The following is a 16841-nucleotide window of genomic DNA, read 5'->3' on the forward strand; positions in this document are numbered from 1 at the left end:
AACCAACCACTGTCCGTCAGTGTGTTACACTGAAATCTGTCCGGGGGAAGTTGTGCACACGGCCTTGTCACAAAAGAAATGGCGAGCGGAATCGGCAGTGAGTATTATTTTCTAATTTTTTACGAATTTCCTCTTCAATTTCATAACAAAATATACATTTGCCGAGCTACAAGAGTGTGATAGGTTTAGCTTGTGTTTGTCTCTGAGGCTGTGATTAAAACAAAGCTTTACGATGTAGTCGTGTTAGTGTGTCTCATCAATGTGTCCCCCCGTAGTCACAGCTACTAAGCTAACGCTACTATTTCTTTTTATTTGATAATGCCATGTATTTATTACCTTTTCCCGGAACAATCTCTTCTGCCGTTTCTATTATCACTTTAAGAAGTGCTTTAAATGTTGTGCTAACCATTTCTCTTCTAATAAAAGAGGTGCTACGAGGTATCATGAAAACATAAAACCAGCAAGGGAGGTGGTCAACCATTTAGCCAACACAAGATAACTAGTTAGATTAAGTAATGGTTAAAAATGTCAGTCAGTTTATTCAGACTGTCTGCGGTTGAGTTGTTTGTATTTTATTGTTATTGGAACCTTTAAAACCCTGAGGAAGCATAAACAAACATCATGAAAAGATAGTGGTGGGAAAACAAGCTAATGACAGACTGCAGCAGCAGCAGCAGCTCTGAGGAACACTGTTGTTTCTTGTGCATGATAGAAACTCATGTTTAGCTCGCTCTCGAAGTCCAGAAAAGAAAAGAAAAATCTTTTAGGCACAAGATAATTAGACTAGGTACTTATTCATACGAATGTCAACAAGTGAGGTTACACTTCAGTCAAATACTATTGTGTGTGTGTGTGTGTGTGTGTGTGTGTGTGTGTGTATATATATATATATATATATATATATATATATATATATATATATGGCTTGTGACCCCACTTTGTCTTCACAAAACTCTGACAACCTCAGACATCCAAACATCTTAGACCACATTTAGGCAGGGAGGACATTTCTGCTCGATGGATGGCAGACGGTGACGATGCAAGTTTGTTTTTTGGCAAACTATATGTGTTCAATATATTTTTGATAAACTTTCAATTATACAAAAATCAGGGGCTGGGAAAGCCTAGTTTAAATATATATTTGTTCGGGATTTACACACACACACACACACACACACACACACACACACACACACACACACACACACACACATATATATATATATATATATATATATATATATATATATATATATATATATATATATATATATAGCACATTGTAATTCCACTTAAAGAAAGTCTTTTAATTTACATTAAGCCATGGTCTGATTACTTTGAATTGTCATATTTGTATCATGTACGTTTTCCTTATTTTACAGAACACAAGATACTGAATGTGGGGCCAACAGAGCCCTGGTCTGTCAGGGAGAAGCTGTGCCTGGCCTCCTCTGTTATGAGGAGTGGGGACCAAAATTGGTAAAAAAAAAAATTAAAAAGTCAAATCATCCTTGTGATGTGCCGAGCAACAATGTTGATATGAATAGAAAATCACTAGCACTCTTGTTCTTGATATTATTCATCGAAGATCACTTGTCTTCCACACTTAGAACTCCTCTTTTTGACATAAGGGACCAGTACTACTGTCCAACAGTGGACATCTTATCCACGTTGAAGACACCATTAACACACACTGATTAAGATATCGGTGACAAAAGTTGAAAAAAATAAAATGACTACTTTGTATGTACAAAATCAAGGCCTCTTAAAGGAGGCTGTCTTTAGAAATTGTTTAATATCTACCCAAGTAGATTAGGCTTTTTTGTCTTTTAAGCAACCTTGATGTTTCTGCATTTAAAAAAAAAAAAGTATGTACCCTTAAATAGAGTTAAAGTGACAGACTAAAAGTATATCATCAGTGTATAAGTTCTCATACCTGATCTGGTTATTTGTGTTCATAGAGACCTGGTGCAAACATTCAGTTCTGTATGCTCTCACATCTAATGTTGTCAGCCTTGGTCTAGTTCTGTACTTAGATATTGCTCAACGGTGGAACGAGAATTTGCCGACCAATAACCAGATTGTAAGAGATGACCTCAGTTGAATGTTTGAAAACATTACAGCCCCTTTAAAATCCAAAGGCCAAATATGGACTGTTGCAACACTTTTTATTGCTTTGGCTGAATTATGCAGCCAATCATTTTCTTTAGTACGAGCCTTTACTTCTGTCTGTTGTCCTGCTCTGCCTCATTGTCTAATTGTTTATTCTCTCCCTCTTTAAGGGTTTCTGTAAGTAGAGCCATCAAGCCTTTCTCAGAGCCTGGCCGTCCACCAGACTGGTTCTCACAGAAGGTGAGAGAGCGTCGCACTCACAGTGCTTCTTTCAGAGTGTGACGAACATTTGCCTCAGGATAACATGTTTTGTTCTCTGTCCTTCAGCACTGTGCGTCACAATACTCCGAGTTACTGGAGGCCACAGAAGCCCCTAAGTATGTGTTAGAGTGCAGGCTTAGATACACTTTAATGAGCAGTTGTAAGCATGTTTTGGAGGTTTTGAGAAAGGCTTTATTGGTTCATTTGAAGTTTTTGTGCTCTCCTTTCTCAAGGCGTAAGCGTGGGGAGAAAGGGGAGGTGGTGGAAACCATCGAAGATGTCATTGTTCGTAGGCTAACTGCTGAGAGGATAGAGGAACTGAAAAAACTACTACGAGATACACAGGAGCAGTACAGGTGCATAAGTGTGTATACAAAGATCTCTCATGGGAAGTGACAGGACTGTGGGACATGACGTTTAACCCTCGTCTGCTTTTCTACCCTGAAAGGCAGTTGAAGAAGGAGGTGGATCTGATACAAACAGGTCACATGGACTCCCAGCTGAAGGAGCTGTGGACAGAGATCACAATGTAAGACTGATCTTCTGCTCCATATCTACTATCTAATTATTTAATAAGCCCCACACACAGCTCAACCAATAACATGTTTTTATTGAAAGGAACGAATAAGCACACACTTAAGTGAACAAGTGATATCTGTGCATTGTTTTTAATGACCATCTGGCTTTAAGTTGGTTCAAACTCAGAGTTACACGTGCCTACAGCTGTCCTTCGCACAATTAAACACTCCAGTACAATGTCTTCCCAAGTTGTTGATTGCTCATCAGCGTCCTTCTCCAACCTCAGAAAGAAGAAGCAGGATGAGGAGGAAGCAGAACAGAAGAGGAAAGCCACAGAAACAGCATACCAAGGTAGGTCACATCTTGAAATTCTCCTCACAAGGCCTCCTTTAGATATGATTCTGCTCCACAGGAAATGAGAATACCTTGGGCCTTGTTATGTTTTCTGTAATGTATAAGGACGAGAGCCATAGGAGATCTCGGGGGCCATTAACAATATCGATATTAGGAAGAGGAAAAATCTGATACAGATATTGGCTGATTCGATCTCAGCTCTATGTTTGACCTGTAGAGATAGATAATCATTATTGGTTTTAAGAATCTAAACCAATAATGTGGATTAATTGATCATAATGCAACAAAACTAACACGAGAGGATTTAGTTTCTTCATAAAATTTGTTGTATGTCACTCTGATGGGCTTAGAGGAAATGGTTTCAGTTTTCCTGCTCATTTCATCAGATTGATTCTCTCTCTGCGACCTTTCACTTCATTACAGTTCGGCAGGCGGTGAAAAACACCCCTAAGCGTCTGCCAAGTGTTACTGTACGTTCTCCACTGGGTGCAAGTCCCCCCACCGTGGACTCTCAGGGTGACTCTTCAGTCTCAACACCGCCCATGGATACTGGCGGTGTGACCTCTGAGGACACCACGACCCCCTCAGTGGTAAGAAAATATTCATTTAAACTGTTTAGGTAATGTAGCAGCAATGAGACACAAGAGGAGTGCAGTTTGTCCAGAATCAGGATTTCTTTCCAGCATCATTTCTATGCTATAGTGTTTTTCTGTAAGAATCATGAACTCTTCCCTTAGTTAGTTCAGGCTTTACCGTTATTTTCAAATACACAATGTGTCAACATGGGGACCACTAGTTTACAAAGAAGTCTGTAAATTTAAATTAGCAATGACTTAGTGTCGGCTCCATGGGTAAGGAATTAGTTCAGATGTCGCAGCTCCCTGTGCCAACTGGTTTTCTCTTCCCGGACACCAGGCCCAGGGGGTTGGAGTGTTTCTTCCAGCGATGGATACTCCAGGCCCGGGGCCAAAAGACGGAGGAGGCTTGGCTGTTCTTGCAGATGATACGCCGCAAAAAAGGCTCATAGCCCAGAAGGCCACCCCACCACCATCACCTCTCCTGTCAGAACTGCTAAAAAAAGGCAACCTCATCTCAGCCAGCCCCCGTCTGGTGAGAGCTTGCAGAGCTTGAGTTATTACATTTGACAGCACGTGATCACAGGAACCGAAAACTCCTTCAGTGAAGTAGGGCAAATGAATTTAGCCTCAGAGTTTTTGACAAAGTTTTTTTTTTTTCTTTTTTATGCTGTTGTGAAACTGAGCTTTAGAATAACCTTTAAAATGTGAGCGTGCTGTACTTAAGGAAATGATGAACGACTTGTAAACTCACCTGTGTTTTTCTTTGATGTTCTGATGTGAGGTCGGGGAGGGAGACTGTACAGGGAGTCTTACTAATGGAGTGCAGACAGCCACGGCCACAGCTGCTTTACCAGCCAGTCATGATGTCCTCACAGGTGAAATAGATTCTGTTTTACTGATGGTTGAAGAACATGGATACACACTCTTACTGACGCTGTATGCAGATTAATGACAAAGAACTTTCAACAGACGTGATAATTAATGAAGGCTATATGGTGCTGTGAAGTAATTTTAGAATGGTGAGTGACCACGACAGGATGGCTCACTGTTAAATCTCTGTTGTGTTTGCAGAGGGTGATGCTGAAGCTGCAGTGAAAGTAGAGCTGGGAGAGGAAACGGGATTAGTGGAAGAGGACCTTGTAGCTGTGTCTTACATGGGAGATGAATTGGATCTGGAGACAGTAGGAGACATTATTGCCATCATTGAGGAGAAGGTTTGTACTTCTTCCTTTCATAAATACTGTTTTTTTGTTGTTGTTATTCTCCAAATCAGTTTTCTGGTGTTTCATTTTTTAAACACAAAATAATTGTTTTGTCCTCCTCTACTTCTCTCTGTCCTTACTTTTTTCTGCACAGGTCGATGACTCTGTGGAGGCTTTGGATGCAGCAGCAGTGGAAGCCGCTCTCTCTCTCTGTGAAGAGGCCGTCTCAGAGGGACACACCCTTCCTGGCCCCTGGGAGACCCAGGAGCTGAAGGCTTCGGACCCAGCACCCCCGATTCAAGACTGTGATCCCACACAGGAGCCTCAGAATGTGACCCCAGTGTCAGCCTTAATTCCTCCAGAGACTCCGAATCAACCAGAAACTAAAAGAGAAGAGCAGCTTCAGGGAAACTCTCAAGGACATGAAGTGACAGGAAGTGATGTCACTTCTTCTGTCAACTGTAATGATAGAACAACAGGGAACAAGGTTATGGAAGAGGGCTTGGCAGGTAGGGAAGTGACTGAAGCAACAGTGAAGAGTGAAGGAGAGGATTGGAGTCAGCCAGAGCCCAACCCACCTTGCTTGGGTAGGCGCTGTTCTTGAAGGTGAACAGAAATCGTGCTTTTGAATCCACGTTTTTTTTGTAATCACGTTTTAATTTTCTCCCACAGACTCCGAGGACAGCTCAGTGTCTGGGAAGGAGTCCAAGGTAAGACACTGAAGGACACTTACAAATACACTTTGTTAAACACATGTCATTTTACTCGCCATCTGTCTGCTCATGGATCCAGGAGGTGAAGGAGGAAGATGTGGGCAGCGAAGGCGACCCGGATGAAGGAATGGAGCTGAAGGAGGAATGTGGGGAGGGGGATGGTCCCTATCTGTCTGAGGTGGAGCGAGCAGCAAGCGAGAGTGAAGACGGTTATGGTCCTCCCTCACAACGCTATACAGCAGACTCACTGGCCAGCAGCCCGGCCTCTTCGTCTCAGCTGTAAGTGTCCACACGTGGATGCTTCGGCTACTATGCAGAGGGGAAGGGAGGAGAGAATAATAAGTTTACATCTTCTTGTCGTTTTCTCTTCCTTCTTATAGCTCTACTTGTGGCGAGGATCAAGAGGCTGTCCAGGCTCAGAAGATCTGGAAGAAAGCCATTATGCTTGTGTGGAGAGCTGCAGCCAATCACAGGTGGAGCATCTCGAAGGCTTCCAGTACAACAGTCAATCAGTCTTTATTGGGCAAAGTCTATATCTAAACCTCACACACAAGCTCAAATTCTTTATCACACCAACCTGTTAGCAGAGGATGGTCTGTAATGAATGATACTGGTCATCCTGAATAGATTTTCCCTGATATCAGTTTAGAAATGCTGCTTCAATATGTTCATGCTAATATAAGTTAGTCAAATATAAAAGATTCTCTCTCCTCAGTTAAAGGAAAAATGGATGTTTTCCATGTTTCTCTCAGGTATGCGAGTGTCTTTCTGCAGCCTGTGTCAGATGACATCGCACCTGGTTACCATAGCATCGTACACAGGTAAAACTATTGTAATGCACTTTAATTAACAACGGTACATTATGTTATTTGATTTTAAATATGTCCGTCCTCAACATCCTCCCTTTCCCAGACCTATGGACCTGTCGGCCATTAAGAAGAACATTGAGTCTGGTGTGATCCGCACTACGGCGGAGTTCCAACGTGACATCATGCTGATGTTTCAGAACGCCGTCATGTACAACTCTTCAGACCACGACGTGTACCACATGGCGCTGGAGATGCAACGTGACGTCCTGGAGCATGTCCAGCAGTTCCTGGCCACCCAGCTCATCATGCAGACTTCGGAGAGCGCCATCTCTGCCAAGAGCCTCCGTGGAAGGGAGGGGAACCGTAAGCCAGGAGAGCCGGCTGAGAAGGTGGGTGGTGGTACTCGGCATGGAGGATCTTATGTTTTACAATTTCCTCAAACGCGTGTGTCAGTGTCTCTCACAAGTCTAATTTTGTTTAAGAACAAATCTTCTTGGAATTCTGAAGATGAAAAGCGATTTTTAAAGTTAAACTGATTTGTCAAGGTCACAGAGTACAGGTGATTTAAAGTTTTGAGACTTGTTGTTCAGCCCAGTTTGGTGAATGTGTGTTGTCCTACTTGCTGGGAGAAGTTGTTTTGCTTCTTAAAGATGAATAGACTGCTAAAAAAAAAAAAAAAAGTCAGATCTTTATTAACAAATAAATCCATTTTGGAAATCTTTACTGATGTACATTGATTGATTTGTCAAGAACATAAATATGTAACAACTGTCAAGAAAGTATTGGTTACCCCAGATTTCATGGGGGAGAACCCCAGACCCTCCTCTAATCATGAGTGCATCACTGTGTTTAAAACAGCTTTGTAGTGCTGTGAAACTCAGTGGCATTGTACCAGGGGGCAAAACATGTTGGTTTGTAAGGATGACAGTTTTCTCTGTGGGGCCATGTCTACTTTCTCCCACGACCTACCTACCCCGTTTGTCTGTGGAAAGCCTTCTAACAGGGGGATTTTATTATGAAGGATTTCTCTCAAATAGTGTGTTTATCCTCATATTGTTCTGGCTTTAGTGGAGCTGCGAAAAGTGAACAACACCATAGAGAGTTACAGGAGTTACTGCCGCTCATTTGACCATGAATCACAGCCCACTTCTTTATCATCTGGCATAAAGACCAGCGAGACATCAGCTGAAACACCTTTAGCAGGTAGACTCTGGGTAAGGGAGCACTAGACTCAAGTGACACAGATTTTAGTCATTCCATATGCTGAAATGTGGAGAGAGGAGAAAAAAGTGAACCTGGTTGCTGTGCCACAATACACTTTTACTGGAAACACGCTGTGACACGAGGAGGAGGCGGAGCCCTTTGTCAGTGAGTGTGGGAGACCACTGCTTCTGCCTCTGTGGCTGAGAGGTGGAGCAATCAGTGTAACCTCGTGTCTGCACTACAAGCTAACGCATTTAAAGCGGTCCTGGGGGATCTCCTCCCACGCCTGGATCAGGCCTTCAGTGAACCAGTCATCATCATCCAGAAGCTGTGTACAAACCCTGGCCACATTAGGCAGGGTATCAGGAGGAACCCAGGGCCCACTGCACTGTTTTAATTAAGTGCATGCATTGTGCATTGATTTGGCTTTGTTCAAACACCATGTCCTTCTGTTTCACCGTGACATTTGAAAATGAAGAGTGTTTGTCCTTTTATCAGTAAAAGAATATTTGCTGGATAATCTAATTGACATTGCTTCAGATTATAGATTAATCATTTCCATGCTGGGTTATATGAGAGAGATAATCCACCATTTTAATACTTAAAGACACATTGTCCAAATATTTGAAGCAAACTTTTAGTCTTCACAGTTTGACAAATTGTATTACTTGGTTGTAACTGAATTATTCAGTCAGCAGTCTTGTGACACCCCCCCCCACTGATTATTCGTACAGTCACTAGCGTCAGACGTTCTCCTCCTCCTCTCACTGTTAGTGCGTCAGTGAAATATTCTCTGGTTCAGACATTCTAGCTGTTTTGTGTCCCGCATCACGCTGGCTGTCTCTCTCCTCACTAACTTCTGTCTGCTTCTGTTTGTCACTCACTCACTGTATGGCAGCTTTGTTCTGTGAGGATTTTTCTGTTGTGCGTGTGCTTGTGGGGTTTTTTTTGGCTTAACTGTTTGATTATTGGAGTCTGTATGGCTTACAGAGATCCTGTTGGTCAGTGATTTTTTGAAGTATCATGGAATCTAGAAAAGTCAGAAAAATTGATACATGTTGAAAATTCTGTACTTGACAGATGTCGCCTTTGATCACCAGCACTAAACCAAAATAAACTGTCTTTTTAGCCGTTACCTCCACTCTCCTCAAGCAGCACACCTCCAACCACTCTCCACTCGTGTCCCAACGGAGAGTTAGGAATTACAATGCACCATAATTAAGCACCATTCAGTGCAGATGGACAGTCAAAATTGTCCTTTGCTCGAGCTGCAACTGCCTGCGTCCTGCATTGTTGTGTTATCAGGCTAATGTGAGCACTCTTTAGTTAGCTCGTAGCTTTATGTTGTACATAAGTAGACACAGAATGACAGCGATCTAAAGACATCCAAATAAGCTTTGAGTAGACTATGTTCTTCTTTTCTCGTGACTAAAACAGCTTCATAGGAAGGGCTGTCCCGTTCATGTAAACATGATGTAAACAACAGTACAACTGACCACTCACACTTCTCCCTCTGTCGACAGTCCTGACTCGCAGAGGAGATACTTGATATCTGCTCGATGTGTCAAATGTTGCACATTCTGCCTTTAATTAAAATGTTGTGTCCATGTTAACCTGTTCAGGAACCGTTCAGCTCAACACTTCTGAATGATTATAATCATGTTGTCATGACAACTGTGGTGCGATGTTGTGGACTGTGTGAAGGCATGTTTGTATGTATGACATTGCTGAAGTCTCCTTTGTGTCAGATTTTCTCTGGGTTGTTAATCCACGCTAATGTATCTGTGGATATTTCTGATTGACTGTATGTGAGTATGAGGCTGTCTGTCTGCTTATCGTGAGTGCGTTTCTCTGAGTGTGTATCGTGAGTGTGTGTTCTGTGTGCCTTGCAGCAGTCAAATGGATGCTCGTTCCACTGAGTTTCTCTGTTTTAAAGCAGACTTGTAAGAAACTTGCTCTCTCACGCGCACTTGTGTGTTTTCTCTCTCTTTCTCACTCCGATGTTTGTCCTCCTACAGGACAGTGTCCCAATGGCCTCTCCTGCTTTCCTTCTCTCTCTCTTTGTAAGTATTCAGGTTCTCCCTCAGATTTCACCAGATCCCGGCCATGTTCAGCACATGCTTCTATCAGCCAAGAACACACACACACACACACACACACTCACTGCACACATTCATTAATTTCTCTCTTCTTTTCTCTCTCTGTTCTGTTTTAGTAGCTTTTAAAGAAGCCTTGGAGTAAAATATCATGTGTTCTATTAGTCATGTTAACAAACACAAATGACAAAACAATGTTATCCATGACAGTAAAAAAATGTAACTTCAAGTGACGTCATCTTAAAGGCTTGATGCCCATTTTCCTTTAAGAAACAGATGACTAATAAACAAACAAAAAGCTAATATCATATATTATAAAGACAGACGTCCAGCACAGAATGGACCTCCGTCACTGTTTATTTTTAGTTCAACTTTATATGTTATCAGATTTTAGGTGGAAATTCTGGTTATTGGTGAAACACAAAACTGAAAAGACCGAGAAGGCTGGCAACACGTCTACAACTAAGCTTTTAACATTGAGGTAAACTAGAACTACAAAGACTTGTTTAACGAGTAACTTTGGTTAAGTAAGAAAGAAGAGCCTGAAATCTAAATCCTTCTCTTTCCTGATGGATAGCTCACAGCAGCTTATATTATTGATTTAGATTTATTTGGCAAACTCTTACTGTCGTTATGTAAGTCACGTTAACTTAAACATTTGTAGGCTCTGTAGGTATTGCTCTGTCCTTCTAAGCTGCTGAGTCTAAAAAAAAAACAACTGAAAAAACAACGTGGTTCACAAAAATCAGTCCTCATATTCACTTCTTAATAGCAACAATTCAGCTGGCTGGTCATAATACAATCAAAAGGACAAGCCGAGGTTAATGCACCACAACAGTTACATGATCCACACGTTTGACAGAAACATGGAGAATGATCCAGAAACACAACCAGCTGACATACTGTAGCTACATGTCCACCTCAAACTATCTAAATAGGTCTTCAGTATATAAACAAGAAAACAAAGTTCTTATGAAGGCTTTAAAACACCAAGCTTCCTTTATAAAGACGTTCCTTTGTTTTTTTGTCCCAGGTTTCCAGATATTGTCCATTTCTCGCTCATGGTGGATATCTGTTGGGATTCTGTTAATATAATAAAAACACTTTTTTTAAAAGTGTCTTGAGATAACTTTTGTTTGATTGATCACTTTTTTCATTGATTGATATCAAGCTCACGTTTACACTTGGCTTGTTCGGTCAGCCTTTCCTCTCCATCAGAATCCAAATGAAACCAGGATCTGAGTAGACTGGCACACAGGTCATGTAATCATAACTAAAAAAAGATATTGGTAGAATAATCACGATGACATTAACCCTGCTCATCATACGCTCCAAATATAGCAAGTTTAAGACTGGACGCCAGTCAGATGGAGGTCTACTGGTTCCATCACATCACCTGTTTTACACTTTTGCTCTATTCTTCATGTAATTGCTGAATGAGACCGACAACGTAGTTTCTACACATGCGCTCATGTCAGTGAGGGGCGTGGCTTTTGAGGGAGGGGAGGGTGCAGATGGAACACTGACTGAATGCTTCTTTTTTTTTTTCTAAAAAATTAAGAACCCTTCCGTTGAGTATGTGACACCACCTTTTCTTATGCAGTCACAGCTCCATCTGAAAGACGATTTCAGGGAAAAACACTAAGGGATGTGACAGAGGACAATACAACTCTGCGAAAATCAAAGAAAACATGGCCCTCCTCATTTTTACTCCAGACTTTTTCTTAGCTGAACATGAGAAAAATGTCTTTGAATTTTAGGAGATTACATTTTGAAAATAGACTGCGACCGAAAGACAGTGTGGCTCTAATCCTATTAAAGGTCCCATATTTAGCTTTTTAATTGGTTTTCTATGCTCTTCAGTATGTTTTGTGCATTAAGAAGCACATCTATAGCCCCGTTTCGACCAAAAGCCCCCAAAACTAAAAGGTTCAGGGACTTCTCTTTGAGGAACTAAAAGGTTCCTGTGGCCCTTGGCAGTAGTTCTGGGGTCTAGTTCCTGCGTTCGTTTAGGGGCTTGTGTGCTCAAATTCAAAGTCTGTGGAAACGCGTCTTCATCTACGTCCTCATGTTAGCTGTAGCTGCAGGTAACGCTCGGTCCCTCGCCTCCTCGAATGAAATTTGGCAGTACGTCTTGCCAGTGTGATATCACTGATCCAAACCCATTGGCTCTTTCTAGCAAGACCAAGCTCGTGCTGCACACCCATGTGACATCTGCGCTGACCAATTACAACAGAGCGGAACGGCCAACCAATCAGATCAGATTATGCCCACGTGGGGACCCTGATCGTGGGGGATTCGGAGCGTTGCAAACACAGGCAGATGAGAGACGCTGCATGCATTTTCTCAAACATCAGCGATTGTGAACGTACTTTAGTAGACGCATAAATTAGATATGAACCCCAAAAAGGGCAGAATATGGGATCTTTAAACTCTATCATCAAATACTTTTGAACACCCGTAGAATTAAAAAAAAACAAGACGCAGTCTGCAGCCAATCGGAGCTGTTCAGATGTCTCACTCTTCCTCTCACTGATGGCTCTACACACTTCTGACCACACTGCTGTGTCACCCTCATAAACTTTTCAGTTCATGTTTCAAACACTACTCTCATGCGCACACACACACCTACACACAGTCTCCAGTGACCTTTCATTACAGAACCTTCTGTTCATGACCCCATGCTGGTTTCCCGTGTTTTTCTGTTCTTGTGCGATTGTCTGTCACTGCATGTTCTAATTTCTTTTCTCCTTCTTTTTCTGTTCGATTGTCTTTTGTTGTGTTTATTTATATTTTATTTTTTTATTTATTTTTTTATTATGCATTTCTCATTTGCGGAGGAAGCCTTACTAGGTGGACTATGCTGTGATTTTGTTGTCCTGAGCTCAATCTTGTGAGGAGGCCCACCATAGGGCTCTCTGTTCACTCTCTCCATCTGGCCTTTGCCCGAGACACCATGATTTTAATTGTTCCTTCTCTCCATTTTTCTTTTTTTCCCCTTTTTATCTATCTCTCTATTACAGGACGGAGGCACCAGGGGTCGCCGTAGTGCCATGGAGGCTGACCTCAAAATGAAGAAATAGATATGGATTTTTCAGAGCAAGCCACTGCGTGAAAAAAAGCGCTGCTCTTTGGATCAGAGAACACGGAGCGTTATATGTTCTGCTCCCTTGGATTGTTTTCTAAGAAGGTGTGTGTGTGAGTGTGAGTACAACCATGTCCACTGACTGAGACATAGAGAAGGATATACATGGACGAGTATGTCTGTTGCTGCACCAACCTCCTCTAAATCAGGTCAGATGACTGGTTTATGTTCAGCGCACCGCCTCCTCCAAGTATCATTTCACCAGCGAAGGGTAGTACTTCATTCAAGAATCACCAGCAAAAGTTTGTTTGGGAGGAAGTGATAGAGGCTGGAGGATTTGATCTGTAAAAGTCATCCTGCGCCTGATGCAGCCAAGATACCAGGTCGACATCATTAGATCACTTTGATATCTAGATAAATGCTATCAACCTTAACAACTGGATTTACTTTATCTTTTTTCTAAATGTGAATACGGATGAGTGTCTCCTTTAATAGAAACAAATGATGTCATTGATCTGGTGTCTGTTTAGTCATGGTAAGAAAGCCCATTAACTGCACACTGCATTCTTAATACTGCTGACTTGTTCCCAAGTTTGTCGATCGAACTAGCGACGTTCACAACTCCCCTACATTGAAGTCAGAACTCTTCCATATTATCTTCAGGCGTTTGCCTCATAACTAGCAGAGAGGTGAATCGAACAATTAAGAAACACATTGCTGTAAGTCAAAGTCACATCAACAGGTGTGAACAAATGTTTTTAAGAGAAGGGAAGTGAAGCTGCGCGCTCCATCTGCAGATCTTTGGTTTAAGCATTCCAACACATTAAGCTATCTCAAAATGGTTGCCGTCATTAAAGTGTTTAAATGCAAAATGACGTGTTTGTTGAGATTAGAAATTAACATCCCTGAAGTCCAAGTACGCTGAACATTAGAAAGAAAAAATGTTCTCTTAACACAATGGCGAACTCTTGTGAGAAAGATTTGTAAGACAAGAATGTTTCCTTACAGTTGAACAAAAGCCTTTGCTGGCCTGAGTAAGTACAATGCACTGAAAGATTATTCTTAGAAAATCACAATATTAAAAGTCAATAAAATTCAATTGTTAAAATATGTAGTTATATCTTAACATCAGATAAAATGAGACTACCGATTGGTTGATATAAAGGGGCTTTGAAACAAACAGCTATGGTTAAGGTAGATACTTAGAGAATCACCCTTAAAACTCAAACATACCCCTTATAAAAACAGTTTGCAATACGGCTGAATACAGTGACGCGTGTTAATGGGCTAAAATAGATGTGGATAGTTGTTGCTGGATCATTCATCACTTGTGTGCTGACGGTGTAAAGAACGTGTTTGTGCTGCATTAGACGGGAGTATAAAAAACATGTTTTGTACCTGTGAGATGGATCTGAGTTTTGTGTGTGGGTAGCTGAAGCATCCTGTTTTCCATTGTACATTTGTTAAATAAGTTAATTTGATCTAAACATGAAACAGTCATGCGTGTTCAGTTATTTTGTTTTATATTTAAATATTGCTCACCTCATGGTGCTGTAACAGTGTGTTTTTACAGTGAGCTTTCACAGAGTTCTGCTGTCAGATGTTATCAGCGGTCTTTGAAGGATCTGGCCCACTACACTTGCTGTCATCATTTACCTTACGCATTAACACTCTCCAAACCCAGCTGGATGTCAATGATTCATTTACCCCGCACCATACTTTGAACAGACGATGTTCAGATAGAGATAGATAGATACTTTATTGATCCCGAGGGAAATTCATCAAGTACACTAACACATAAAGCACAACACAAGTGTAGGAAAGTAGAAGACATTTATTTAACAATTTTATAAATATAAATATGACACTACAGGAGAGAGACCTGCTCGTTCCTGGAAGCTACCGTCTACATTGCACACTTTGAACTGTTGACTTTTAACTGACGTACAAAATACAGTGGTCATGTTGGCAACTAAAAAATTAGATGCATTTCCATGAGTCAATACATTCATAATAGAACAACGCTTCTTTGTAGCGCTAAAACAAAGAATCAAAGTGAAGGTTTTCTGAACCCTAGCTGAAATCATGAATTACAGGGCTGGCAGAAGAGTAGAGCTTCCTCTTCACCAGCCTGTACTCTGGTCTCAGCTTCAACACCTTGTTGGTATCAAAAATGCTCTTGAGTGACGGCCAGTCGTCTCTCTCATCTGCCTTGAAGATCACAGAGAGCTCAAACGTCGGGGTCACACTTGGGTCAGGGGAGATGCTCCCTACAGACTTAAGGACATCTTTGCCCTGCACATAGACCTTGATGGAGGCGCCCCGGAGCCCACAGGGCTCATCGGCTGAGGATCGCACCACATCCTGGCCCACCCTGGTGGTCATGTGATGAGGCAGTAGGAGCACCTGGCAGTGGAGGGTGGATGCTTTGGCTTCTGTCAAACAGCGCTCAATCTGCTGGGTAATATCCTGCTTCTCTTCATAGTCCAATCCAGCCTCCAAGTCTGCAAATTAATGGAAAAAAAACAATCTGCATCACTATACACTGATGGAAACGTAGTCCCTGCCAGTACTGATAATACATAAACCTATTTAGTTTAAGTATGTCGTATGCACCACCCCCCCCAATGTAGCTATATTACCATGTGATAGTCTCGGCCTACATGTTTGGCAATACTGAATAAAATACGTAACTGATTTATAAATAAAATAATTGAAGGCTTGGCTTTCTTCTGGCGGCTGGGAGGAGAAACAGTGTTGACAGCTCATCTAATCAGCTGATTCAAGACCAGGATCAGTTGCATCAGAAAAGTCCCTTTGATATATCAGACCCTTCGACTGCGTATCGACCAGGTCTCCCCTGGCTTTTACTGTATCATTTCAAAACAGGCATAACTCAGTACTTACAAGGCGAGTTGTAATCCGTCTCATCGCAGCTTTCGACGCTGCCCCGCCGAACCGAGCTCGTCTCTCGGCCCGGTGATGTGAACTGTGAGAAGTATTTTCCGATCATCTCCATGACACTTTCGTTCTCTGACATGACGGGCACTCCGTGTCCGAAAAGAAGAGCAGTCGTATACACCATCCTGATTCTTGTTTTCGAAGCTCCGGTATCTCCTCCAAGCGTGTAGTGTGTAGTTTCTCCATGTATTAAGTTAGTCAGGCTGAGCCGATGAAAGAGGAGCGCAGAGTTTTATACTGCGGCAGCTGCTCGTTGCGTCAGCTGAGCGATCTTACGTGTGGGCGGGGCTAACCGGTTCAATCGAGAAGGTTCCTGACGTATTGTCTTTGCTGGTGCAACATGTCCGGACATTGCACAGAGGGTTAAAGGGAAACAGAGCTGACTCCTATGACTAACAAAAGATGTTAACATTTAAAAGAAATAAACTGGATAGAATATGTATTGCAGATATTGGCATTGTAATTTCTTTCTTTATTTTCTAAATGAGCATGGGAGAACCATACTGACATTATTCCGATCCTCAATTGTGTTTTTCAGAGGCCGTCCACAACCTGCTTCTGAGGAAAAATAAAGTCCCTTTTACCATCCATGTGTAGGCCTATTGGGCTTTCAATTTTAGATATCTACTGTCATTCTTCTTTCAGGCCAACAGAATGAACATGCAAGATATCTGCAACTAATTTCTTACATAGAAAATATTAGGCCTACGAGATATTGATGATCAGATGGCGGAGTTCCTTGGGAATAAATGTTACTCCGTTCCTATTGGCTGGAGTTTAATACTCCGGAGAATATGCTGCAACATTCTCACATCAGCCCCTTCTTAATTTCTGCAGGAAAAATACTAGGGGTCTGGCAGGAGATACTCCAGGTGAAGTCCGAGTGGAGAATGTGGCTGTTGTGTTCACACATACAGTCCCTCCGGATAATCTCCAGAGTTTTTCAGA

General features: G+C 41.9%; 2 protein-coding genes across 3 annotated transcripts; one reads left to right on the forward strand and one right to left on the reverse strand.

Moving 5' to 3' along the window:
• On the forward strand, positions 1-14426 carry brd8b (bromodomain containing 8b). Of its 2 annotated transcripts, XM_079352385.1 has the most exons (19): positions 1-97; positions 1383-1479; positions 2283-2352; positions 2440-2489; positions 2607-2729; positions 2822-2902; positions 3179-3243; positions 3670-3836; positions 4162-4356; positions 4606-4699; positions 4896-5038; positions 5181-5613; positions 5699-5736; positions 5819-6018; positions 6120-6212; positions 6492-6560; positions 6652-6937; positions 9770-9814; positions 12871-14426. In XM_079352385.1, the coding sequence occupies exons 1-19, from the start codon at positions 79-81 to the stop codon at positions 12928-12930; spliced, it is 2328 nt and encodes a 775-aa protein (XP_079208511.1). In that variant the 5' UTR covers positions 1-78; the 3' UTR covers positions 12931-14426. The 2 variants fall into 2 exon arrangements, with proteins under 2 accessions (XP_079208511.1, XP_079208512.1); XM_079352386.1 differs by lacking the exon at positions 9770-9814 and having other exon boundaries at positions 3-97.
• A 322-nt stretch (positions 14427-14748) lies between these two features.
• LOC306829737 (DNA damage-inducible transcript 4-like protein) lies at positions 14749-16118 on the reverse strand. Its single transcript, XM_079352885.1, has 2 exons — positions 15840-16118; positions 14749-15436 (listed from the first exon to the last, which is right to left on the reverse strand). The coding sequence occupies exons 1-2, from the start codon at positions 16015-16017 to the stop codon at positions 15006-15008; spliced, it is 609 nt and encodes a 202-aa protein (XP_079209011.1). The 5' UTR covers positions 16018-16118; the 3' UTR covers positions 14749-15005.
• Positions 16119-16841: the final 723 nt, after the last annotated feature.

This window comes from Symphodus melops (assembly GCF_947650265.1).
Source record: "Symphodus melops genome assembly, chromosome: 9".
In the NCBI taxonomy this organism is placed as follows: Eukaryota; Metazoa; Chordata; class Actinopteri; order Labriformes; family Labridae; genus Symphodus; species Symphodus melops.